This window comes from Gymnodraco acuticeps, unplaced genomic scaffold (assembly GCF_902827175.1).
Source record: "Gymnodraco acuticeps unplaced genomic scaffold, fGymAcu1.1, whole genome shotgun sequence".
Taxonomy (NCBI): domain Eukaryota; kingdom Metazoa; phylum Chordata; class Actinopteri; order Perciformes; family Bathydraconidae; genus Gymnodraco; species Gymnodraco acuticeps.
Window position 1 is genome coordinate 2,913,140 of NW_022992206.1, and position 27,029 is coordinate 2,940,168.

Sequence of the window (27,029 nt, forward strand, 5' to 3'; positions counted from 1 at the left end):
CGTAATGATAACAAAACAAAGGTCGGGGGTCATTGGTCAAGCAACACACCAATCAGAGAGCAGCAGTGAGCACAGCTAAGGCTGTGTTTTATATTTGTATTCTTTATTTCTGACGTATTTCACACAAAAAACCTTTAGTGGAAACGTTTTCACTTATATGATTTTTTTTTTTAAACGGCAAAGTGGCTAGGCTTGCCCACCCTGCGTTGGGGGGGCACAGTGACTCATTTGGGGGGGGGCATGGTCCGCGAATGAGCCCCCATGACGCCGACCCTGTGTTGGAGATCATTGGTTGATGACTGATTTTGCGTATGACCTGAAAGCAAAAAGCTCCAGCTGCGCCTTTGTTGCTTTCAGAGGTCTTTGAGTTGTTAGTTTCACTAGAAGTGATTCCCTCTCCAATCTCAGATAGTTCATATTAATGACTTTTCAAGGACACTTTAAGTCAAAACAATGGACTAAACTCAACTGCAGATAAACTGTAACACGACCTTGAACAGCTACAGCAGAACAACTCTTTTACTTTCAAGAACATTTAGCTATTGATGATTTTACAAGGGTAGGATTTGGATTGAGGACATCTTTTGTAAATAACTTTAATATTGTTGTAGTGGTATTTTGGTAAATAATTTCAGTACTTTTTCCACCACTGATTTTTTCATTGACACTTTGTCTTTTGTGAAAGTGCACTTAATTGGTGACATTTTAGTAACACTTAAAGGATATTTTTTGCATCTTTTAAAAGCAGTATTTTAATTTAGAACATACAAACAAATCACCTGAAAATCATAAACAGTTAAACCAATAACTTGGACACAAAGGTACATTTTACATATCCTTTATTATAACATAAGAACATACAGAAAAATAGGTTTGGTCCATGAAAAAGTCTGCAGATTCAAACAGTACTACAGTTTCCCCCAGTGTGGCTTATTTCATCCCAGAGGTTCCCACCGCTCATTTCAAATCATGTACCTGCCCAAACCCACATTAGTGTATTCTTGGAATTGTTAATTAAATGCACACACAGTAAAGTTTCAGCCAGGACTCCTCTGCCCTCTCTAACAGGGAAACGACCATTAAGCTCAACCAGTTGTCAGTCCTGAGCCGGCCTACGCAGAACCTACGACTCTTTAAAATCGTGTTCATGGCTTCTCTGCACATGTTTAGAAATACACAAATCTGAAAAGCAGAATATTGAACTTTTCCCAGCTTGCAGGCGATGTGAATGCCGTTTACATTTCATCCCGCAGAGCAGCGAATCGTCAAATGTGACTATCGTCTTTACGTCGAGGACAGGCCAATCACTGCGCGAAGCTGATCCATAATATAAATACTGGTTCAACTATCTGAGCGTAGACAAAGAGTTAAGAAAAACATCTGCAGGATTAGAGATACATTTATACTTCACATCCATCTTCAGTTTTTTTACTGCTCAGTATTTACAAAACTATATAGACTAGAGGTACTCATACTAGCTACTTCCTTGATAATCTGTACTAGATAACAAGACACGTACTGATATAATAATACATATTTAAAAACAAGAATCATTGATAACAAAAAAGAAAAAAAAGGAGAACTTCATACTAAATGGCACCCTTTACAAAAGTTGTATATTCTTCCATGATTTAGCTTTAAACGTCTCATACACCAGACTGCGGCACAAAACCAACCAATGAGAGCTTAAGAAAAAGGACACATGGACAGCCAATGAGCAGCAAAGCAGCTCAAACGATTACAAACACAATCACAACCAATATCTAACTGAATGGGCCAGGGAGAGTCAAATGTTAGTTTGCTTTTCATCTTTCCATCTGATTTAGAATCAGGGCCAAAATGCATCAAAGTCGCCCTCTGCTTTGTCGTTTGTGTACAATCTGTACCGTTGTGTGCGGGCACAACGTATCAAAATGAAAGGAATGCTTCAAGGTAAGGCTGAGACATGCAAAAATATATTGTGCTCCAGGAACTCTGGTGTGAGGAGGAAAAAATTACAAAAAAGTGGAAGTAGCAAAAAGAGCGCAACTGAAGTCGTGCTGCAGGGTGAAAAATAAACAAAATAAAAACAGACATCCTATATAACGGTAAAGCCAACTACTATCTATGACAGAAGACTCTGGGAGGAATTTGTTTTTCTCATCCCACGCGCGCTCACACATTAGATGTCCTTCATGGAAACGTTTGTTTAGGTGTTCCTGATGCCGAGCGCCGTCTCCAGCTCCTGCCTCCTCTGCTGGACCTGAGAGACGAGGAAACATTTAATCACCAGGACACAAAGCGCTGAGGAGACGTTCAATAACCATGATAAAGCAAGAGTTTACAGCCATGCTACAGAACTGGTGTTAAGATGTAACGCTGACATTATTCAGCAGAGTGTTAGCGTGTGTAACATTTGCTAAAAGTCAACCATTTTCTTCATTGTTTTCCTATTTATTTTGTGGAGCAAATACATTACAGATTTAAAACATGTATAGGAAATAGCTTTAGTAAACTGATAACTATTGGCATGTATTACTATTCTCAGAAATGTTATTAGAAAGAACAATACAAAGATATCAGAAGATAAAACAACTAATCAGCAGATTCATTGATTAGAAAAATGTACAGAATTGCCTGACATGTAAACATCTGTAGCTCTTGCTATCTGATCAAAAACAGCTAACAATACCGGTGTCATCACATTTGTACAAGTGATACGACACAAACTCGGGGAAAGCTACATTTCTGCACACAAATACAGAACAATTCATCAAGTAGCTGTTGAGATAAGTAAATAAGTGTCAAAAAAGAAAAGACAAAACATAGGAGTGGGAATCATTTGGATTACCTTGGAGTAGAAGTAGCGGCAGACGGCCTCCTGAGCCCACGGCTGGTAGTAAAAGTCGGCTCTCCGCTCTTCTTCTGGGTTTCCGACCACATCGGTCATGGTCTGTGAACAGAGAAAGACACGTTTACACAACTCAACCTCGACTGGTCCTGCTGGTGAGAAATGCCATACAACAACATCTATCAAACACTGCTATGACAAACATGTCTTCACAAGAGAAACGGTTATTTTTGTTAGACAGTGACTGTGAGATCTAACTGAATTTGTGGAATTTCCCAGCACGGGGCTGAACACACACTGCAGGAGGGCGGCAGCTGGTCAGCAGCCTATTGGCTCACTCAGCGGACGGTGGAGGTGAACGTGAATCGAGTCGGACATGTTATTAAATGTTTCACGCTCCATTTGGACTCTGCCCTCCTGCGTTACACACGAGTGTGCAATGTCCTCGTACTAATGTAATCAAGTCCTCTTTGCCTACATTCAAATCACAAATTAAAACCCGTCTCCAAATATTGACCTCAAACATGACCTCAGGAAGCTACGGAGCTTGTAAAACCAGAGGGTATGTGTGTAATTGTTGTTTTGATGTTCCTTTTTCTGAACCTTGACATTTTATATCGGACATTAGCTGTCAAGTAGACGTGTTTTATTGACAGTCCTCAATGTTTTGTTATAGTTGCTGCGTCTGAATGGGTTTTACAGACTGAGTCATGTACATTTATACGTCCCAAAAAAATTACTATTTTGTTTAATGGGCTTTATAAATCTGTATAGCACATGACATCTTCTATTGAGAGACCTTCAATTCAAATAAAGAACAAGTCTACAGTCAGAAATGACATTACTACAAATGGAAAATATGCATTACAGGCCAAATGTAGTCGGCAAAAACAACTGTGCTCAATAATATTGGCAACAAAAAAAGTGGCGCAAAAACAGCAGCAATAGTTAAGAATAGTCACAACAGCAAACTATTTTTTATCCAATAATGGATTTCTCTGCTCAACATTTACACAAAATGGCAGTACGTTTCCTTTTTTGAATTACTGACACAATAACTATATATTATCTTTCAAACTTGACCCAATTCAAAATCCCACAAAACATGAAGGGATGCAGTTCATTGACATCTTTATTGTTTTGACGCAGAAGCAACATGGCGTCTGGAGAGATAGCGGGCTCCAGATCAGATCCGGCGGAGACGGACTGACTCACCTTGAGGTCTCGGCACTGGGACTGCAGCCAGTCGTTGATAAAGCCCTGAGGGTCTCTGGCAAAACTCAACATGAACTCTCTCTGGGTCTTCAGCTGGTTTATGGTCTCAATGGTTTCATGGATCTGAGGATAATAAAACAGAATAAAGAGAATGGTTAACAATCAAAACGGTTAATAAGGTATTAAGTAAGGGATAATGTGCAGCGAGGTGGTCATAATGACCACGTCGCTGCACATTATCCCGCTTATTACATGGCCACATTCTCAACAAAGTAACGATATGACTCCCAATATTAATTGAAATGCTTTTATGGATTTAGAAAATTATTTTATTGATTTAAAAAATAGTTTTATTGATTTAAATTGACATGCATCCACTAAGAAAAATAGTCTGTTGTTACTGTTTGAACTACGTAGCAACGGCAGGAAGGCGGAGCTTTTTGATTACAGATTTGAAAAGATCGTTGCTTGCTTTAAAAGTCACAATTCATTAAGTCAAACCTTGGAAAGTATCTAGATATCCCTGCCCTAATGCCAAAGGAACTGCACACTGAATATGTGTCGCCGTCTGATGTCTATGTCTGGACCGCTGCGTAAAAAGGAGGGTTTCTGCCCGTTACTTCTCCGCTGTTTTCTTGTCGCTCTTGTCTTGTCAGTTAGAAACTGTATACAGTTAAATCGAACGGACTTGTTTGTGCAGATGTGAGCGTCCTTAACAACGGTCAATAAATCCTTGACAGTGGTCTGTCTGTTCTGGATTAACGTGTCACGTGTTCTGAATTGACCAATCAGAATCGAGTATTCAACTAAGCCATGTAATAAATGTGATTAATAAATGGAAGGATGGAGAACTGGCGTTTCTTTAATAAGCCTTTTACATCCAGTATTCTTCAGATCAGCAGTTTCTAAAGCGTTAAACAGCAGCAGTTTTTAGGCATGTTTCACAGGACAGTGTTGAGAGAGAAACTTTGACGGGCTTTGTGACAAACTGCTTCTGATATCAGGCAGTCACCACAATAAAGTCACAGAATGAATGGCGCCCATCAACTATAAACAAGCTCCCTTTAAAACACGGCTGACACAAAGACTAAACAGTAGGGCCGTCTTTAGGGCGATGTCTCCTCGTCTTATCAATATGATTGGAGCCAAGGTAATAGCAGCTAGCAGGAGGTCAAGACGACCTGACTGACCTCTAAAACTCTTAAAAGGAGGCAGCATTTCAAAAGGCTACAATTTAAGAGAGCAGATATGTGTGACATTGCCCTCAGCAGGCGCACAAAAAACGACTCGCTCGACGAATAGTAAAGGGATCCAATTAAAAAAAAAAAACGTTCACATTGCATTTAAAGGTGGGGTAGGTAATTTTGGAGAAACCAGCTCGAGTGCGCTAGAATTTGAAAATACACAACCGGAAAAAAACTGCTACTTCCTTACAGAGCCCCTCCTCCACGAGATAAGTTTGTGCACAGATGGAAGGCTGACAGGCAGGTAGGCCATCCAGTTATTTTAGCCGGGCCGGCTAAAATGATTGCTCGTGCTTTTTACAGCTTCCACAGATGACGTTTTTTTATGGATTTATTGTCAAAGCACTTAAGATATTCATTGCTATCGGGATGTTAAGAGCATTCCATGAAATATAACAAAAAGCGTATCTCGAGCCGGTTTCCTCAAACTTACCTACCCCACCTTTAAAGCGAGAGCTCTTGAAATGGCCTTTACGCAGCTACAGCAGATGGAAGTTGTCACAAAGCGTTAAGTTAAATGAAGTGCTAACTACTTCACCCAAAAAATGGTCTGTCCTCTCTTTGTGAGACATTGTTTGAATTCAAGATCGTCAGCAGGGACTTAATAAATCAAAGCGCCACAAAAAGACACACTGCAGGGAGTCATGAAACTCTTTTCCTCCGCACAGGGAGGGCACACATCTGCCTAAAGCCCCCTGCTGTACCTTGTTGTCCAGTCCGGCTATTTCCTGCTGACTGGCAGTGGACAGCAGGAAGGAGTTCATCTGGGTCTTCAGCGTGTCGTCCACTTCCACGTCAATGTCGTAGCAAGCCGTCTTCTTTTGGTCATTAGGGTCCACACTATGAGAGAATCAGGGATGCAAACACAGGTATGGTGAAAAAAGAGAGCACTATTCGAAGCAGAAAAAAACCAGCGTAATATACCATCTGACAAAGGCCTGCGCTATAATGCTTCAATTAACTGGCTATTCTTTATAATATACTCAGATCAATAGGAGACAGAGATGTTAAGTTATAAATCAAGGGTTTTTATTATTATTTACAGCAGGGGTGGGGAACCTTTTTCCTTTACATTTTTGAAATCCTCCGAGGGCCGTACAAATGATTGAACTCAACCTCTGCTTAAAAAAAACTAAAATCACAGCCCATTCATTTGGCCTTTCTTTCATGCTGTGCAAAGAAAAAGCAACCTCTGAATCCAGATATCTCACCATGACTCACGCATGCATGCACGTGCACGGTTGTGGCATGACCACCAAAACAGAAAGATATGGACACAAGATGTGTGCAAATGTATTTAGTATCCTATCCATGTGAACATGATTTAATGGCAATGGCATGCTCCCCCGGGAAGATTTTTTTTTTTTAAATATTGAAGTTGAAAGCATCAATCTGGTACACTTTGAGAGCAACATGAAGAGATCTATGGATACATCTTTCAACACCCATATGAAACAGAACTTTAAGCAGATTTTTCTTTTTGGATATTTTACAAATCACTCCCCTTTTAAACTCTATCCTTGTTATTTTTAACAACTTTGTTGTTACTGTCATATAGTATTTTATACCTGTTTTTCATTTAGTCTCTAATGTCTCATTAATAACTATAATGATCATATCAAGGTGTGCCTTAACCTCACTGAGCTGAGGTTATTTGAGCCTCTCAGGAGAGCGCTCTCTTCCACCTGGTTGTATAAAAGCGCTTTAAATTCGTTAGCATAGCTAGCTAACCAGATGCTAATAACAACAGATCGCCACAGTGCTTACAACTAAAGACACAGCCACGCAAACACTGCGGCATGTGTGTGTCATCCTTATGGGTACTGCAATATTTGAAGAGCTGGAGCGGCGTTCCGGTGCTCTGTCAGCATATCTAGTTTACACTCCTTTCAGACGAGACATATACCACGTGAAGACAGGTTACGCTCGTGTTGTGTTCAAGGAACCTGTCCTTGGTCAGGAAAAACAGGCGCTCGCTTGTTTAATTATTTTGCGGTCTAGATTTCTTCTTTTTTGAAGTGAGGACGGACGACCCCCCCCCCCCCACAAAACAAAAACTCTTCGGTTCTCCACGAATTACACAAGTCATCCAAATCAGCATTAAAAAAAGCGACTAATTTGCATCACTGGAGAATACAGCATATTTAGTTTTAGTAGCATGTGGATATGTCACATGAGCAGCAGGAGATTCAGAGACAATGACAGACGGGGAAAGCCCCATTTTGCACGTGATCTTTTGTCACGCATCGCTGTAATGAGGTTACCTGATCACATGGTTGATGATGATTGGTTCTGGGGGCATCAGGAGGGCATGCAGGCGCTGAGGGATCTCAGAGAACTTCATTCGCTGAGTCTCAAAGATCTACAGAGAAATAAAAAAACACTTTGTGAAGCAATTTCAATTTGGACATTAGGAGGCTTGATAATATCATTGCAGGGAGGATGTTTTTGTTTTTTTTAATTACCCTCAAGTAAAAGGCCAGTGGGATTTTCCATGCAACTATGTGTAGCCCCACAGCTTAACTTCTACTGTGCCACTTACTTAATCTACTCAATGTTTATTTTTTACGGAAACAAATATATAGCCACCTCTGTCCCGTTCTGTTTTTTTATCCTGGGGTGTGTTGGTCTCTCTGGTATTAGAATCTGTTGTCACCATGTTTACAGATAGTGTGGGTACAAGAGTAAAAAAAAAAAAAAAAAGGGATAAATGAGCTTTAAAATGAATGACCCCGTTTCATCTTCACCACATTACAAATCACCGTTTTAGAAACAAGAAACTGGACGCTGACAAGCAGTGTATTTCATATGTTGACATTGTGGGAATTCAGCGGTCCACAACCTTCTGTTTGTCTCACAGAATGAAATGCAGCTGGAAACCGGCCTGTGCCCCGGGAAAAAGAGTCCCCATACAAGGACAGGAGAGGACTGTTCACATCAGTAGCAGGAACAAACTGGCCACATTTTTGTTTTCATCCAGTTAAAAGAACAGAGGGTATTTTAGGGTTAGTTGTAGATTTCAAGGTGGGTTCTGCTACTAACCTGCTGCAGGTATTTGTCACAGTTGATGAACTCGCGCTCATGAGGGTCCTGGAGCTTGTGGGTCTTGACGTACTGCCACAGAGCCTGGATGATGACAGGTCTGGTTTGGGTGTGGATGCCCAGCATACGAGCCAGCCGGGGGTCCAGCTTGAACTGAGGGGGCTGATGGGTACAGAGAGAGATTACAGATTAAAGCCAGGTCTATCTGTTATACATGTTAATCGGCCCTTTGATTAACCCTTGTGCTTCACTATGAACATAACTGGCTTTTTCAATAATTGTGGCTATGTTAAGGCTGACGGCACGACTTTTGGCAAAGGTGTGATTTTCAAATTGTTATAAAATGTACAACATCAGCTACTAATCGATAATAGTGTGAAGCCAGATTACAGACATTATCCCTGTGGATGCAATTAATACTATCGATTATGATCCCACAACCTTAGGCAGCATACATTCATAAAGGCTGTTAATGAAGAACCCTGGCTTAACAATTGTAGTTCTTTTTTTGTTATTTCCTGGTTGAGCCCATTTCTCAGGTTTACCCTACGTGACATACAGTGGGGCAAAACAGTATTTAGTCAGCCACCAATTGTGCAAGTTCTCCCACTTAAAAAGATGAGAGGCATGTAATTTTCATCCTAGGTATACCTCAACTATGAGAGACAGAATGGGGGGAAAGAATCCAGAAAATCACATTGTCTGATTTTTAAAGAATTTATTTGCAAATTATGGTGGAAAATAAGTATTTGGTCAATAACAAAAGTTCATCTCAATACTTTGTTATATACCCTTTGTTGGCCATGACAGAGGTCAAACGTTTTCTGTAAGTCTTCACAAGGTTTTCACACACTGTTGCTGGTATTTTGGCCCATTCCTCCATGCAGATCTCCTCTAGAGCAGTGATGTTTTGGGGCTGTCGCTGGGCAACACGGACTTTCAACTCCCTCCAAAGATTTTCTATGGGGTTGAGATCTGGAGACTGGCTAGGCCACTCCAGGACCTTGAAACGCTTCTTACGAAGCCACTCCTTCATTGCCCGGGCGGTGTGTTTGGGATCATTGTCATGCTGAAAGACCCAGCCACGTTTCATCTTCAATGCCCTTGCTGATGGAAGGAGGTTGTCATTCAAAATCTCACGATACATGGCCCCATTCATTCTTTCCTTTACACGGATCAGTCTTCCTGGTCCCTTTGCAGAAAAACAGCCCTAAAGCATGATGTTTCCACCCCCATGTTTCACAGTAGGTATGGTGTTCTTTGGATGCAACTCAGCATTCTTTCTCCTCCAAACACGTCTAGTTGAGTTTTTACCAAAAAGTTCTATTTTGGTTTCATCTGACCATATGACATTCTCCCAATCCTCTTCTGGATCATCTAAATGCTCTCTAGCAAACTTCAGACGGGCCTGGACATGTATTGGCTTAAGCAGGGGGACACGTCTGGCACTGCAGGATTCGAGTCCCTGGCGGCGTAGTGTGTTACTGATGGTAGCCTTTGTTACTTTGGTCCCAGCTCTCTGCAGGTCATTGACTAGGTCCCCCCGTGTGGTTCTGGGATTTTTGCTCACCGTTCTTGTGATCATTTTGACCCCACGGGGTGAGATCTTGCGTGGAGCCCCAGATCGAGGGAGATTATCAGTGGTCTTGTATGTCTTCCATTTTCTAATAATTGCTCCCACAGTTGATTTCTTCACACCAAGCTGCTTACCTATTGCAGATTCAGTCTTCCCAGCCTGGTGCAGGTCTACAATGTTGTTTCTGGTGTGCTTTGACAGCTCTTTGGTCTTGGCCATAGTGGAGTTTGGAGTGTGACTGTTTGAGGTTGTGGACAGGTGTCTTTTATACTGATAACGACTTAAAACAGGTGCCATTAATACAGTTAACGAGTGGAGGACAGAGGAGGCTCTTAAAGAAGTTACAGGTCTGTGAGAGACAGAAATCTTGTTTGTTTGTAGGTGACCAAATACTTATTTTACAGAGGAATTTACCAATTAATTCCTTAAAAATCCTACAATGTGATTTCCTGGATTCTTTCCCCCCATTCTGTCTCTCATAGTTGAGGTGTACCTAGGATGAAAATTACAGGCCTCTCTCATCTTTTTAAGTGGGAGAACTTGCACAATTGGTGGCTGACTAAATACTTTTTTGCCCCACTGTATGTATTTTTCTTGTTTACTAAACACAAAATAGAAATGTATTTAAATCAATGTTGTTCATAGTTATTTAAACACTACAGACTGAGGAAAAACACCATAAATAATAATATAATAATTCACTTTTTGGGGTGGGTGGGTTATTATATAAACAAACTGTCATCTAAAATATTGATTGTCAAATTAAATAGATATTTGGGAATGTTTAACCTGTTAAGCCCCAAGCCTGTTTTTCAGGCCTCAGGCTCGAAAATGACATTCCCAGAACAAATGACTACATCTTCACTTCAAAAAAGGGGTAAACTAATAATCTTTTTTCTCAAAGCAATGATAAACCTGTGAGTTGGATGTAGAAAAGTCAGAATCAATATAAATGTTTTTATTGTCTTGATGCTATTGAACACGACTTTTGATCAGAACAACAGCTAAGGTAAGAAGCTTCCTCCGTGAAGCTATGTGTTGTGATGTCTGTGTTTGCTTCCCCTGTTGCGAGTTCTGATCGCTCAGTGATGATACTAATATTTCTGGAATCTGTGGAATCTCAGTTTGCTAATCGATATCTTGTTTGTGCAGATACGATAAGTAATAAGGGTATTTAAGCTGAGAGTTCTGTGCTAAGTGCGATAGCATTTTTTCGCTCAGGGCTCATTTAGACGCTTCTTGTGAGACTTGTGTTTTGTTTCGGTAAAAATGGTTCGTATCGTCAGTTAGCTGAGTTTTTTCCCGTTAAGTGAGTATGGAACATTAATAGTTTCATAAATGTCAAGAAGCCCTGAGACACAGTTTTGTAAAAAAAAAAGCCTGCGGGGGCATGGGGCTAACAGGTTAAAGAGCAAAAGAGGCAACATTAGCAAACCACAGGACCACCCCTGAGCAGTGTTTACCTGGTAGTCCAGCATCAGCAGGACGGTGCAGCGGACCCCCACATCACCGGGTCTCTTCACCTGGAAACCATCAGTCTCCTGGGTGGTGGCAGTCCTGTGCCACTACAATCACATAATAGTATATAATGATAACCCTATAAACATTATATAGAGCAACTTTTCAATTGTCGCTCAACCAACCAACAAACACCTTTTCACTACCATTACAATGATGGAAAATGGGGACTTTACAAAAAGACAAACTAAATCCATCATCCACTACAATATATAGTCCCTGAAGAGAATTGTGGGTGACTATTGGCAGATGTGTTTATAGAGATGCATAACAAATAATCTTACTTCCACCAGGTGATTGTCTGGGCCGTACAGGTCTTTGTCCAGCTCGATCACCAGAGACTTGAAGAAAGAGGAGAACTTCCTCTTCTGCTTGGTGGCCTCATACTTGGACACAGCCGACTGCAGAGCAAACGTTACCGTTAATGGAAACATTAATCAAAGCAACACCAAATCTGTATAGAAAACACTGTAATGTTTTAAAAGAAAATCAAATCTTAAGTCCTTCATGGTGTAAGCGTAATGTTATTCAACAAAGACATTTAAGATGTGGTTAGTTCAAAAGCAGTTTTCTGGAATACATTTGTAAGTGTTGGGCTATAATTAGTGAAATATTTTACAAATATATTTCGTTCACAAAGCTTACATCTTCCAGCAGACGGCCCTCAACACGCAGCTCCCATGATGCAACTGTGCCCTCTCCATCCTCTGCATCAGGCTTTGCCGGGTTGAAGGTGTTGGATATGAAGATCCGAAGTTTTCTCTTTTGCTGGAAAAAAACATTGATGTGCAGACTCATAAGTATATCACAAGTATAGTTCCGATTCATTTGATTAGGTACATCTGACTCAAGGGGGAAATAAAGTTTCCCAGCTGTGACAGCGTGCAGATTAAATTAGGATCAATGTTTTGAAGCTCAACGCCAGACACCTTTCGTTGACAAATTTCATCCATTGATGTCACAAGAACTGATTTTTCTGTACCAATTAATGCCATCATTTTGTAAATATGATGGTACTTTATACTTTACCACAGGTTCACTAGGTTGCATAGGACTCAGAACTAACACATGGAATCTTGTTAGATGTACTTTTGTTGAGAACTGTCAAGTAGATGTTATCACAGTAATATATAAACTACATAATAGAGAGGGAATTATGACCTGATTAACATCCTAACAAAAACAGAATATATAAAAAGGAGTGTATGTTGGAGTAGACTTCACAGGATTTATTGTTTTCTTTTAGTTTTGTACCCTGGTTCAAAGTGGGTACTGAAAATGCCACTGCTTGCAGTATTGCCTATTTCATTTCTGGTATTGTAAAATCACTACTTTGAACTAATAAAAAGTACATATCTGCCAGGCACCTCACTATATATCATCACCCTCTTGACTGCTGCCTCGTAAAAAGAGTGTTAAACCAACAATCTTCATTTCATGTCAACCCGTGGACTCAGAGCTGTAGACATTTTTACCAGCCTTTATTGAATTATTACTTATAAATGTCCACTTATAGTGATGGGTGGAGTCCTCTGGGCTTTGGAATGGCTTTGAAATTAATTTGAGGTCTGAACCGGAGTGATTTGAGGACTTCAGGAGTAAAGAACTTGAATTGAATGGTACCTTTATGGGCCTCTTCAGGGCTTCCTGAATGTCCAGCCTCTTGCGCATGATGGTCTGATCCAGCTTCCTCTCGAAAGCCAGCAGATCCATGTAAGCCTGAGACTCGGGGACCAGTTCCCTGATCTGGGACACAACACAGGTACTGGTGAGCAACATGCAACATCAAACAACGCAGCACTCTCAGAGGAACATACCGTCAGTTCATGTTCCATCTCCACAAAGTGCTTTTTCAGAACTGTTTCTGATTTTGAAGGTCTTTCATTACATTCAAAGGTAATATTGAGGATTTTGTTATTGTGGTTATAAAAAACGTTATTCATGCTGCTGTTAGACCTCCTTGTTACTACACATGCCTGCCTCCCTTTGTGAGGAAAGTTCAGCACAGTGACACATGTTTTGTGAAAGGTTAAATGCAACAACATTTCTTTTCTGAAGCACAATATTTTGTAAGATGAAATAATAAAATTGTCTTTTTTAATAATACACTTTGACTTGTGGACTTTACAACTGAAGTTGCTCTGTAACTAAAATGCAAACACAAAGATGAATACACTTAAATATGTAGTTGTATAAATATGTATAATGAAGTGACAACATCAATTATCGGGTTGATAAGGATACATATATTTATCAAGCCATAATTCATGAATTGGAGAGCTTGCCGTTTCAATTCAATAATCATTTGGGTAAAAAACATTAAAAAAAAGAATATGCTTAATATAATATAACATATAGTCATTTCTATACAATAAAAACATATAGCTTACATCAACAACCAGAAAGGTAATATGGGCTTATAGAATTAAAATGTTGGAGGGAAGTACAAGAAACTAATGAACATAAGGATGTTTTATTATAATCCATCTTGGAAGCCATCACATGGGGAAAAGCCTCAGATGTGGAATGAGTAATCCCATGCATACAGTAGGTCCTCTCTGAATTGTAGTTCTCTAAAAAGGGCCTTCAAAAAACACCAACAGTCCTTTATTTCGAGCCACTTCAACTTAAACAAAAATTGAAAAGCAAATGTTATCTCTGAAACACAATGAAGGCAGGACTTAATGGATTGTCAGGGACTGCCGTTTGATTAATGCTCACCCTCTGAGGTAGAATTTTATCAGCCATCTTCTTCTTCTTTGTGCTGTAAAAACACATAGAAACAAGATGAGTGCCAGTGCGAGACAGAGCAACACGGCATTAACATAATCACAATGATTCAGTCCTCAATCTAACAGGGTACAGTGACCAGCGCTCCAAATACAAACGTAGCAATGTTAGCCAGTTATTATAATCAGTCGCAGGGTCAAATGTCATATATGAAAACAATTATTTTGTGTATTCCATGCTTATTATACATTTTCACTTGTATTTTCTGTCTGTTACATACATTTCATTTATACTTTTTTCTCAATTAATCTACAAATTGTTAAGCGTAAAGGGCAACATTTTCAAAAGTGTAACATGCAGTATGGATTTAAAACAGCTTGTTTAAAAAAGAAAAGAAAAAAGGATATGACCCAAATTATATATATATAGTCCAATACTACAAAGCAGATAAAAAGCAACAAATCCTCACTTTTGAGATTCTGAAGTAAGGAGATGTTTGCCTTTTTCCACCCAATCAAAAATGTATTAAAAGTTTCTAATTGCATTTCTGTTGTTTCACTCTTTGATAAATTGTTTCAACTCAAAACTGGTGTTCCATGAATCCAGTTTGTATAAGAAAACAGACTTGATCAATAGCAATGTAATCCTCTGTTAGTTCCCACTGTATAAAGCCCCAAAGTATTTTCAGTTTGCCTCTATCAGTAATAGTGCAGAAACTAAAAGCATTTCTTTAGTAAACTAGCTTTTTCCATTACGAAAAGGTTAAAAAGTACATTTTTTTCAACCAAGGTAAGGAATGACAGTAATTTAACAACAATAGGAAACAGGAAGGAGTAGACCGCAGCAGTAATCTGAGGCAGTGTGTAGCTGCAGGCAGGGCTCGAGCTTAAGGACGTCCCGTCGTCGAAAAAAATAGTGTCGGGGAGGATAAAAAAATAATTTTGGGACGAATTTGGGACGAGAGTTAAAATAAAAATACCCTGCTAACTCTACTACAAACGGCGATGAAAATGAAACCGACTGCACGTTTTGTGTAGCACACAGTTATTAAACCTCCATGTCAACATAAACACACACGCACAAAACATTTAGCAACCCGCAAAATACACACACACGTAGCTACAGCTGTGCCCGCAAATTCCTGGCCCGCAAATTCGCGGGTCTAGCTATGTACTCAGCTGGGTGACATGCCGTTTGATACTCATGGTACCTGTCTCTGTAAATAGAGTTTGTAAACTGTACCCTGTACATCAGGGGTGCCCGACCGGTCGATCGCGATCGACCGGTCGATCGCGAGATGTGTCTAAAAATAGAACAACAACATTCTGTTTTATCGTTAATGTCCTATAACATAATCTTCCCGTGCCAGAATAATGCACTTGAACGCATCAAAGCTTTGTGATTGGCCAGCGTGACCCCATGTGTCGGGGCGTGGCTGGTGGGCAGTGGGCACTATTTCGCTGACATTGTCCGTGTCAACAGGAGTGACAGTCCGCACACAAGACCGCAATTATGGCAGAAGCAAAAAAGCCCAAAATATATAATTTTCACTCCGAGTGGGAGGATGATTATTTGTGTATCTATTCCAATTCAAAGTGCATCTGTCTCATCTGCAATGCGAGCGTGGCTTTATCGAAGAAGGGTAATTTAGGAGCGGCATTTCAAAACAGTGCACAAACGCTACGAGACGGAATTCCCTCCTAATTCTGCCCTACGCTCCAAAAGGGGAGGGGCCTGAAAGGACAGCTAAATGCACAGCAGTCCATTTTCACCCGGCCCAATAACAAGAGCAAGGCTGCTACCATAGCATCTTATCATGTCAGTCACGTTCTTGAGAAACACATGAAGTCTTTCAAAGACGGCGAAGTTGTGAAAGAAGCATTCCTGGAGGCTGCCGACACGCTTTTGGGGGACAGTAAAAATAACAGGAGCATTTCAACAGGTTTTTGATATAATAAAAACTCAAGTTAGATACCGTTATTAATCAGCTGTACGTTTTTGTTTGTTTGAATTTATTCATGATAATTATTGTACAAAATGGTATAAGAATGCAAACTTAAATTGATTATAGTCTATTATCAATTCAGGTTAAGAAGCTAGTGTTGCTTGCATCCTATTTTAAAGGCATTTATTGTTATACTCTACTAAAATGTCTTTTTTATTGCACTTTGGCAACAGATTCCTGTGTAGCTTCAGATCTGAGTTGTCTTATTAGTAAGCCTCATTTATACTTTTTGTAGCAACACTATGTTTATATAATGGCAAAGAAAGGGTTCAGAGTCTTTTCTTTTTTCCTGTGTCATATGTGGCAGCACTGTTCAATGTTTCTTGAAAACATTACCCACTGTAGTGTGACGTGTGCATAAACTCCAACTCCGTATCAACAACACTGTTGTGTAACTTCAGTTAAATACTTGTATGTGTGTAGATTAGAAAGAGGTAAGATAAAGGATCTGCAGTATTTCATGAAGTAATAATCGTACAAAGGTCAGTTTTATACAAGTAGAAGTGTGTATTCACCTGGTAGTAGGCTGTCAGTAATGGCTACGCCTCTCTATTTGGACTGGTAGATCTCGGCAGACTGGCAACTTTAAAAGTAGCTCTCAGTTAAAAAAAGGTTGGGCAACCATGCTGTACATTATGTTGTTTGTCATCCTTATTGTTGTTCTGTTGTTTTTATGTTACATGTGTAACTAATGTCCTGCAGGTCACCCTTGAAAAAGAGATCTTTTGATCTCAAGGGGCTTCACCTGGTTAAATAAAGGCTACAAACAAACAAACAAACTGAGTGAGTGTGTGTATTTCGCGGGTTGAGTGATGTACAATGGCATCCCGTGGAGGAATTCTGAAATGTTTTACCGTTTAATCACAAAAACGCACAGCAGAACCAGATCCTGGAGCACCGGCCTCTTTATTTACTTACTCCTCTTCATCCCCTATGGGTAATAAGGCTGAGAAGAGAACCCTCCATCGCATTCATGTTAAAGGTCACTTTGAATGATTTTAACTAATGATAATGTAGAAAAACTAACATTTTAAATTCGGGACGGTCCACATTAATTTCGGGACAGCTTAGATTGTATTTCGGGACGGTTCCGGGAGGATGGGGAAAAAAGTTAGTCGAGAGCCCTGGCTGCAGGGCGTGAAAAACTATAGATCACAATAAAAACAACATTTCCTCCACAAGCTGAAATCCCAATGCCTCTACTACAGGTGACTGTTAATACAACACTGCCCATAATTAAAGGCTAGCTCTGAATATTAGGGATGCACGATATTGGTTTTTTGAAACCGATACCGATAACTTCCTGCTTCTCAAGACCGATACCGATAACCGATAATAATGTAATATATATATATATTAAATGTACCTGTAGTTTTTGCACACCTGGTGGTAAAAAAAAGACTAGTAGTGAGCAAATGACATGAGCATTACTACTATGAACAAAACTAACCCTGGGGTCGTCTCTGGCAAACTTCTTGCCTTTTTCAAAAGCCTCGTCGATAGGTAAAAGCCCCGGTGCCTTTGCAGCTGGCTTTGGATTCGCCGCTAGTTTAGCAGCGCAGGCGTCTTCGTACGCTTTTAACACACCATCGTAGCGATGGCGATGTTTCAGGTGACAAATCAGGTTGGAAGTATTATAGCTCGTTGCCTTTTTCCCTCCTCGTGGAACTTCTGCATTGCATTTGTTAATACAAATAGCAAGCGAACTAAATAGTCCCATACTACAGACGACATGTTTGTTTACTGTCCTGGCTTCACGGCCGCACACCATTTACGTCACAGCCAGGCATGAGTTAGGGAGCGCTGGATTTGTGAAGAACTCCCCTCTTCCTAAACCACTAATACCACAGTACTGGCAAAACGGGAGGAGCCGAGTGAAAAACAAGCGCCCCTCATCCCAATCCACCCACACCGCAGTATTGTTTTCTTTTTTTTTACCCAAAAAATATATTGTATATTATCGGGGCTATTAATACTGGTATCGGGTTTATCGGGATGACGTCATAATTCCTAATATCGGACCGATAATTATCGTGCACCACTACTGAATATTGATCTTCCATATGAGGGGGGGGGGCACTTACTGCTGGTTGCGGTTCTGCTGCTGAACCTGCTGGATCTGTTGGGGCGCGGGCCTCTTGCGGGAGGGGTCCATCACGCCGGGCATCACGGGGCGAGACACGGGGCTGTTGCCGTATCCTGGGGGCCCCATGGCCGGCCCCTGTGGGGTCATGCGATTGGATGGGGGCATGCCCGGTCTCTGCATAGAAAATACAGGAACAATTATTGTCTTTTGCTCAAAAAAACTTCTGAAAAAAGTCTGGTGTTAAGAGATAATTCAATACCTGCATTAATTCACACAAACAGAAAGATTGACAATAAAGCCGACTTTCTTGAATTTTTTGCCGACGTCAAATCATCTTATTTCTTTCCGAGGTTTATTCAGACTACAGGAACCCGATCTATACACCAACATACCCTAGATGATCTTTTGTAAGCGTTCTAGGAAAATACACTAGTGTAGCACTCGCACACTCAGATTTCCAGTTTCAGTTCAAGCCGATGTGGAGTAATAAATCCACAACTATTGTGATATTGGCTGGTTGTTAAAGTTATGATTTTATGTTAAGTTGACTTCAGAACACACCTGTTCCAGCAAAGAAGAATGTCGAAATGATTGAACATTATTTACAAATCATTACGATTGCCCTGTGAGTGACGATATCCAGATACATTTTGGAAATGGGAAACAATGCTATTACATTACTCAAAAATGGTTATAATATTGTATTGTGACCTAATTATTGTAACAGATTCTTTGTGTTGCCTCTGATGATTCTCAGCCCCATTTACTATGATATATTAAAATGTGGAAAGGGCAGTCCACTAATTAAGAGCACATCATTTGTGGTTTTAATAATTAATCCAAACCAATGTTGTACATCACATTTTCAAGTACAAGAAAACAACATAGCATACTCATAATCAGCAGCTCTGCACCATAACAAAAACAACATTTTTCCCTAGTTATGAAATCCCCTTACTTTGGTCCTACAAAAAGAGGGAACAACAATTAGCATGCCAGCTCCTTCTCGCAGAACAAACTCTTCCAAACTCACCAAGCCAAGCGCTAAGAACTCAAAAAGGCGACTTCTTGTATTAGACTGCATGATTGCAGCGTTCCCTCCAGCAGTCAGTCCAACAAATGAGTGAGATGAAGGCAAAACGCACTCTCAGTATATGGTGGAGGTGGCAGAGTGACGGACATTGACTTGTCAACAATACAAGCTAGGTGAATGCGCTCTGCCTTTTTCACACCGTGTGGGCAGATAGGGGTTGCATGCCGATCATTTAGTGCTTTTTACACAATACATCGGTGCAGCCTTGGTTTACCTGAGAACAATTTGAGTTCTGCAGCATTCAGAGTATGAAAACTATTCGACTAGGTTGTGAAAGGCGGCTTGTGTGAGTGAAAGCCGTCAAGGACGCAGAGAAAAATAGATGTAATCTCCTTTCACTGAAAACATTTTTCAAGTTCCCTGTAGCTAAGCAGCAAACACATCGTTCAAAACGAGATTTGAAATACAAAAGTGTGTTTTAAAGAAATATCATAAGGCAGGGGTTTTCAAAGTGTGGGAAGGTGAGCCTCCCCTCAGAGAACATAAGATTATTAATTATTATTGCTATTATTATTATTGTTGCTATAATGCAGGGGTATTCAATTGTATTTCAAAGCGGTCCAGTGAGATAAAATGTCATTAAATGCTCTGTTTTCGCTGACTACCTTTCTCTTTTTTGAGCACGCCATTTGAAATGACTCCGAGTGTTTCCCTCTTCTTCTCTCGTCTGTGTTTGAATCTATCGTGCTGACTCACTGACTGCACCGAATTGATGGGCTGAGTAGCGTCACCCCCTTAACACATGAAACAACAACTTTTTAAAACCTTTATGTTTTAAACTTCTTCTTTTTTTAACATTTTCAACATCGTGGATAAATCCTTATATGCCCCCGGCAACACACTGAACGTCAACTTTGCCTCCTTATTAAACTCACCCCTACTTTAGTGGGAACGATGAGTCTGCGAATAAACGCAGATCATCCTCTGGCTGCAGCCTTGACCGGTATCAAATTAAGTATTATGCAGGGGTATATGCACCTGAAGTCCAATGAAAGACCTTTTAAGACCCTTTCCATAAATGTTAAGACCTCATCGCCACTTTGAGTTTTAACCAGTTGGTGACACACTTTCATTTCATTTCAAACCTTTATTTAGACAGATAGGTCCCTTGAGATCATGGATCTCTTTTACAAGGGAGACCTGCATCAATTTAGTTCCACATGAAACATAAAAACAACATAAAAACAAACAATAGAGGACATCATATTTACATATTCACCAACACTTACAAACACCCATAGTGTCAGCAAGCATCTCGTGCAGACGTGCCTTAAAAACATTCAGAGAAATAAAATTGCTCAATTTCAATTTGGACTGTAGGCTGTTTACCTCACATTGACTATATACACAGCAGGGTTGCCCAACCTTTTTTGAACCGAGAGCTACTTTTAAAGTTGCCAGTCTGCCGAGATCTACCAGTCCAAATAGAGAGGCGTGGCCATTACTGACAGCCTACTACCAGGTAAATACACACTTCTACTTGTATAAAACTGACCTTTGTATGATTAATACTTCATAAAATACTGCAGATCCTTTATCTTACCTCTTTCTAATCTACACACATACAAGTATTTAACTGAAGTTACACAACAGTGTTGTTGATACAGAGTTGGAGTTTATTCACACGTCACATACTACAGTGGGTAATGTTTTCAAGAAACATTGAACAGTGCTGCCACATATGACACAGGAAAAAAGAAAAGACTCTGAACCCTTTATTTGCCATTATATAAAAATAGTGTTGATACAAAAGTATAAATTAGGCTTACTAATAAGACAACTCAGATCTGAAGCTACACAGGAATCTGCTGCCAAAGTGCAATAAAAAAGACATTTTAGTAGAGTATAACAATAAATGCCTTTAAAATAGGATGCAAGCAACACTAGTTTCTTAACCTGAATTGATAATAGACTATAATCAATTTAAGTTTGCATTCTTATACCATTTTGTACAATAATTATAATGACTAAGTTCAAACAAACTAAAAACTTACAGCTGATTAATAACGGTATCTAACTTGAGTTTTTATTATATCAAAAACCTGTTGAAATGCTACTGTTATTTTTACTGTCCCCCAAAAGCGTGTCGGCAGCCTCCAGGAAGACTTCATGTGTTTCGCAAGAACGTGACTGACACGTTAAGATGCTATGCCTATGGTAGCAGCCTTGCTCTTGTGGTGAAAATGGACTGCTGTGCATTTAGCTGTCCTTTCAGGCCCCTCCCCTTTTGGAGCGTAGGGCAGAATTTGGAGGGAATTCCGTCTCGGAGCGTTTGTGCAATGTTTTGAAATGCCGCTCCTAAATTACCCTTCTTCGATAAAGCAACGCTCACATTGCAGATGAGACAGATGGACTTTGAATTGGAATAGATACAAAAATAATCATCCTCCCACTCGGAGTGAAAATGATATATGTTTTGCTTCTGCCATAATTGCGGTCTTGTGTGTGTGCGGACTGTCACTCCTGTTGACACGGACAACGTTAGCGAACTAGTGCACACTGCCCACTGCCCACCAGCCACGCCCCGACACATGGGGTCACGCCGGCCAATCACAAAGCTTTGATGCGTTCAAGTGCATTATTCTGGCACAGGAAGATTATGTTACAGGACATTAACGATAAAACAGAATATTGTTGTTCTATTTTTAGACACATCTCGCGATCGACTGGGAATCTCCCCGCGATCGACCGGTCGATCGCGATCGACTGGTTGGGCACCCCTGATATACAGTATTGATTGTCCTTCCTCCTTATCTTCCAACCATTTGGACGCAAACTTGCATTTCCCCATAACGATGTTGTTTAACAACCGGCGTAAACGGACCTTCGCGCGCTATCAAGCAGTGAGCGTGCGATGTCCTGTTCAGATGACGTCAAATCCAACGGGATGCCATAAATAAACTACACAGAATCACACTACACAACTACGCAATGATTACATTCAGGCAGACTGTAGAACACAACCTCTTTGGACAATTTATATACTTATTGAAAACAAGCTACAAAATGTAATACCTTGGAAAATGCCGTTTAATACTTTTTAATAGCCTTCATTTTCGCTAAATTGATTTATCAACTTCTAATACTTTTTAAGACCCCGCGGACACCTTATTATTAAAATTGAAATAAAGGGCGGTGCCAGCCATCAGCGAACCGAGCCTCCCCTGAAGCTCTCTGGCGCGCCTCAGACTTTGAAAAGCGCTGGCTTAAGGCATACTCATGATTCCATACAATATTACTAAACCATTCAAATATACACAGAGTAGAATATTGAGAAGTTACAATCTGCCAAGGTCTATTGATACATCTACAAATTATATCGAAGTAGGAGCATGTATAACACGACAACAATCAGTGAGGGCAATTTAGGCATGTCAGATAAATTCTGATTTCCAACACAGACTAGGGCTGCCTTTGGAAAACTGTTAGCCAATATGCTGGACCATTAAATGTAATAATGTGTTTCATGTGATGATATACAATATTTTTCAACAGGTGGGTTGCCTAGTAGCCACCCCCAGGGTTTCAGTGTGCACCTTATATTGCATAACATTTTCTTTCCCTAGACTGGATCTGAGGTCCAATCGCTGGAAGAGTAGCTTTCCAGCGGTATCTCCTGTGAGACTGTAACCAGGGCACAGCAGCCAATATGGCCGCTCAAAGCAGCTTGACTTTACACTGTGTGGGATTGGTGGATTCGTGTGTCCGTCAAGGAAATCTCGGCCGGCAGCCATCATGGTCTGAAATGACCAATGGACATCGAGAAATCACTAAGGGCCTACCCACCAAGTAAAAAAAACATAAACCATGTGTCTCCCATCAGTTTACGTCTTTGAGGAGAGAGAGAGAGAGACAGAGAAAATGGCTAAAAAAAAACGTTACAGTTGCCGACTTCGCTAAAGATTTTTTTCGCTAGCAGCAGTGAAGATAGAGCCTCAGAACGTGAAGTCTTCGACTCTTCTGAAGAAGAAGAATACAAAGACAACAACAAGTATCCATTTGGGCATGGGTAAGTGTAAATATTACAGTAATAGTGTACTGGCAATGTGTGGGGAATACCGCGAAAATGAACAATAGGTTTATTGATATATTTTTTATCGATAGTCATGAACTTTTTCTTGGGACAAACTAGACTCTCCATTAGCAAACGTTTACTCTGTGTTAACGTTATTTTGGTGTGTAAAAGTGAGATTACATGTGTAGAGGATTAAATTAATCATGTATTCGTCCCACAACGGAGACATTTACAGTGACATGTTTTTGACATCGATTATTGTATCATACTGTTCTGTACAGATGAGACTTTGTCATTGATTTATTTATATGTGTGCCTGTTATTATTTTACCGTCCTGTACAGATGAGACTTTGTAATCAGATGTAGCCTATGTATATGTGTGTCTGTGATTTTATACTGAATGTAAAGTAACTGGAAATACCTGTGTGTGTGTGTGTGTGTGTGTGTGTGTGTGTGAGAGAGAGAGATCGAGAGAGATTCCTTCTCCAACCTCCCAAACTTTCTTTTTATGTGTGCATTGTTATTTGTGCTTGAGCAACATTTTACTTGAACTTTATTTCAATGAAATTAGTTGTAATTATTGTCCTACATTTTAATTTGTTTTACAGAGAGGTTTCACAGCTGTCTGGGCCTAGTGGCCCACAGGCGGCGTTTATTCAGCAGCCACAACATCGATCTGTGCCGGCCCCCAGGTCAAGATCTACTGTGGCTCAAGGGCCTTCACCAGAGCCATCACCACCAAGGACCAGCAGACCAGCATCACTACAGCTGCCTCCACCTCCATCTGCGGCTGCCACCAGGTCAAGATACACCTCAGCACAAAGGCTCCACCACAGCCATCACCTTCAACCCAGCCAGCAAGGAGGTCTCGTGGAGGTCTCGTATAGCACTTGTACACCCCACCTACACAGCAGCCCATGCACCATCACCCCCATCTTCACAGCAGCCAGACCCACTGTCTTGGAAGACAGACAAAGACCTTGACACTGTCTTGACATTTATAATGAATAGTTGGTTGAAAGTTCTGATGTTGTATTGTAAATAGTTAGATTTTCCAGTTTCTTATATTTATATAAATATTTGGTTGAAAAAAAACATATTTATAATAAATTGTTGGTTGAAAAAAAAAGGTTGAATGCTCAATTTGTATTTGTACACATCACATGAACCTTGGTATGTAATATGAAGTCATTATTCAGTCCTAATGTATCTCAGTCCCTGCTGTGGTGAAAGTAGAGTGATAAACACCTGTTTCACTCAAAATTCGAATTAAATTGTTTTCATTTTAGACATGAATAACACATTTATATACAGTGTAATTCAAATATTTCACTGCTTTTGTGATCCTAGGACTTTGGTAACCAAATCTAAAACACCAAAACAATTCGATCACATGAGTAAATGTGTGTTTTCACAAGAGTTTTGAAGATTTTCCGAAAATCGGATGTCAAATTTTAGACTTTTGAACTACTTATCTCATCAAACAGTGCTCTAAGGTGAGTAATATGCATATATAGCAAGACCAGAGATTGTCCTGAACATTTTGATATGTGACACATGGGGTGCCATGTTAGAAGAAATACATTTAAAAAGGTGATTTAAGAAAACATCTAAAAATCGAGAAAATACCCTTAGACTCCAGAGGGTTAACTCTTTACAGCCACCCACTTGTGGTGCAGTTATAGATAGCAAACAGCTCCAGGTGGTATTTAATTATACAATAACAATATTGCTCAAACTCCAAAAATTAACATGTTATATGTTAGTGACTAGTATTATGAGGTATTTTATATGTACAAATGTGTCAATTGATGTCAACCTGAGTCTACAAAAAGTGACACACATTTGAGTTTGGATTTTAACAACTGTGGAATTGTGAACTGCAATACGCATTTATGTATAGTTTTACTGGTTACATTCATTTCTTTGAATTTCCATCTGATTAGGACACGTGTCTTGATTGGATTGATTTGTTATGTTATATCTAACAACCAGGTGACACTAAGTTTACCAAAGCCAGGCGCTGATGTTGCCGGGTTGGAACACCAGCTTTCATGCAGAACCAGACTACAGACAGATAGTGTGCAGCCTGGTTCTGGTTTGATCCTGTTGTGTTACATGTGAGACTCTGCAGAGATAAACTACAGCTCCGTGCTGCAGCCAACTCATTCAAAGTGGACCAGACATGGTAACTTCTGCACAATTAAACCAACTTACAATTCAACAAAAGCTTGGACTTTCTAAAGTACGACGTTTAACATGAAAGGCTCCACGTGTCCCATTTAGAAACTAATCATAACATTGTAAGATTTGTTTTCAAGCTAACTGAAAGAAAAAGCCATAGGCTAGCGTTAGCAAGCTAAGCTAAACGGCTACCATGACTAACTAGCTAACCTTAACGTTAGCGGGCGGGAGGGTTAGCAGATTCAAACAACAAACAAACTATGATAGTGTCTCAAACTCTCCGTTTAAAACGCGTCTGGCCGGAGGGAACTTTCGAGCGGGGCTGCCAGTGTTACAGTGAGCTGTGGCCCGCAGCAGTGTTGGTGGTTAACGCTAGCCGCCTGTGACAAAGCAGCGGTAAGAGGCTTTGTTCTAGCGGACTGGCTAACGCGTCAGCAAGCAAAGATGGAGTGATATCTTACCGGGTACCCAGGCCCGGGCATCGGGGAACGGTACATGTGGTTCTGCTGGGCCGACGACGGTACCATCCGTCCCGTAGGAGTCCCGGGACCCATGCCTGGTCCTGCGCCCTGTACCGGTGGTCCGGGTCCCATTGCTCCAACAACACCGCCCGTCGGTGCCGACTGAAATCCCCCTCTGGCCGCCATCTCCTCTCTGAATGTCGCCGCCGGTAGAGGCACGGAACTATCGCGAGTGCGAGAACGGGGTTTTGGGTGGTGGTAACCAAGTGACCCCTATTGGTTGCCCGGGGTACCGTGTTGATGTCAGAAGTACCGTTCTTTTGTATAATTTTTACATACCTATCTTTTACTCCACTGCATTTATTACACATAAACTCAAACAAAACAGCATTTCGAGCTCACATAGAACACTTTTTATACTAATAAAGGACTGGCTTACCTAAAGCCAGTTGAGTAGCACTTGAAATGTTTGGCTCTATGAAACCTGATGTACTTATATGATTCTGTTTTCTTCAAGGTTGTGTCTTCCTGGTCGAATGTACTTATTGTAAGTCGCTTTGGATAAAAGCGTCAGCTAAATGCAATGTAATGTAATGTAATGTAACACAGAAACTTTATCTCATATCTGAAATACATATTTAAATTCAACCTGTCAATCTTTAAAACAAAAGGACACACAATATGAGCATATTAAAAAAAACACATAACCAATCAAATAATAAAGTGACTCTCTTTCATGACCGGAGAAACACATTTGGAGCCTGTATTTTGTTAACTTAAATGTGTTGAAAGTAATTTGCTCCCACTGCAATTTTAATTATCAGGCTGAGGGAAAAATCCCAGCCATTGTCTTTTCTTTCATCTCAGCAGGGGTTCATAAATTAGTAAAACAGCTCCCTTCATGAAAAGCTGATCAAAATCACAACCCCTAGCACCTCCATACTGCACCAGTGTCAGTTGACCTTCTTTGCGTGCATAACATCACAGCCCTTTGTTTAATCTGGAAAGAGGATGTTGAACCTTTGAAGT

The 27,029-nt window shown here is 40.3% G+C and overlaps 1 protein-coding gene across 2 annotated transcripts; it reads right to left on the reverse strand.

Annotated features, from left to right (window-relative positions):
• Positions 1-822: 822 nt before the first annotated feature.
• On the reverse strand, positions 823-26,281 carry smarcd1 (SWI/SNF related, matrix associated, actin dependent regulator of chromatin, subfamily d, member 1). Of its 2 annotated transcripts, XM_034205760.1 has the most exons (14): positions 26,001-26,281; positions 18,245-18,420; positions 14,147-14,189; positions 13,049-13,171; positions 12,071-12,193; positions 11,710-11,826; positions 11,371-11,472; positions 8,332-8,493; positions 7,879-7,935; positions 7,554-7,651; positions 5,994-6,129; positions 4,046-4,168; positions 2,831-2,932; positions 823-2,242 (listed from the first exon to the last, which is right to left on the reverse strand). In XM_034205760.1, the coding sequence occupies exons 1-14, from the start codon at positions 26,184-26,186 to the stop codon at positions 2,189-2,191; spliced, it is 1,602 nt and encodes a 533-aa protein (XP_034061651.1). In that variant the 5' UTR covers positions 26,187-26,281; the 3' UTR covers positions 823-2,188. The 2 variants fall into 2 exon arrangements, with proteins under 2 accessions (XP_034061651.1, XP_034061652.1); XM_034205761.1 differs by lacking the exon at positions 7,879-7,935.
• Positions 26,282-27,029: the final 748 nt, after the last annotated feature.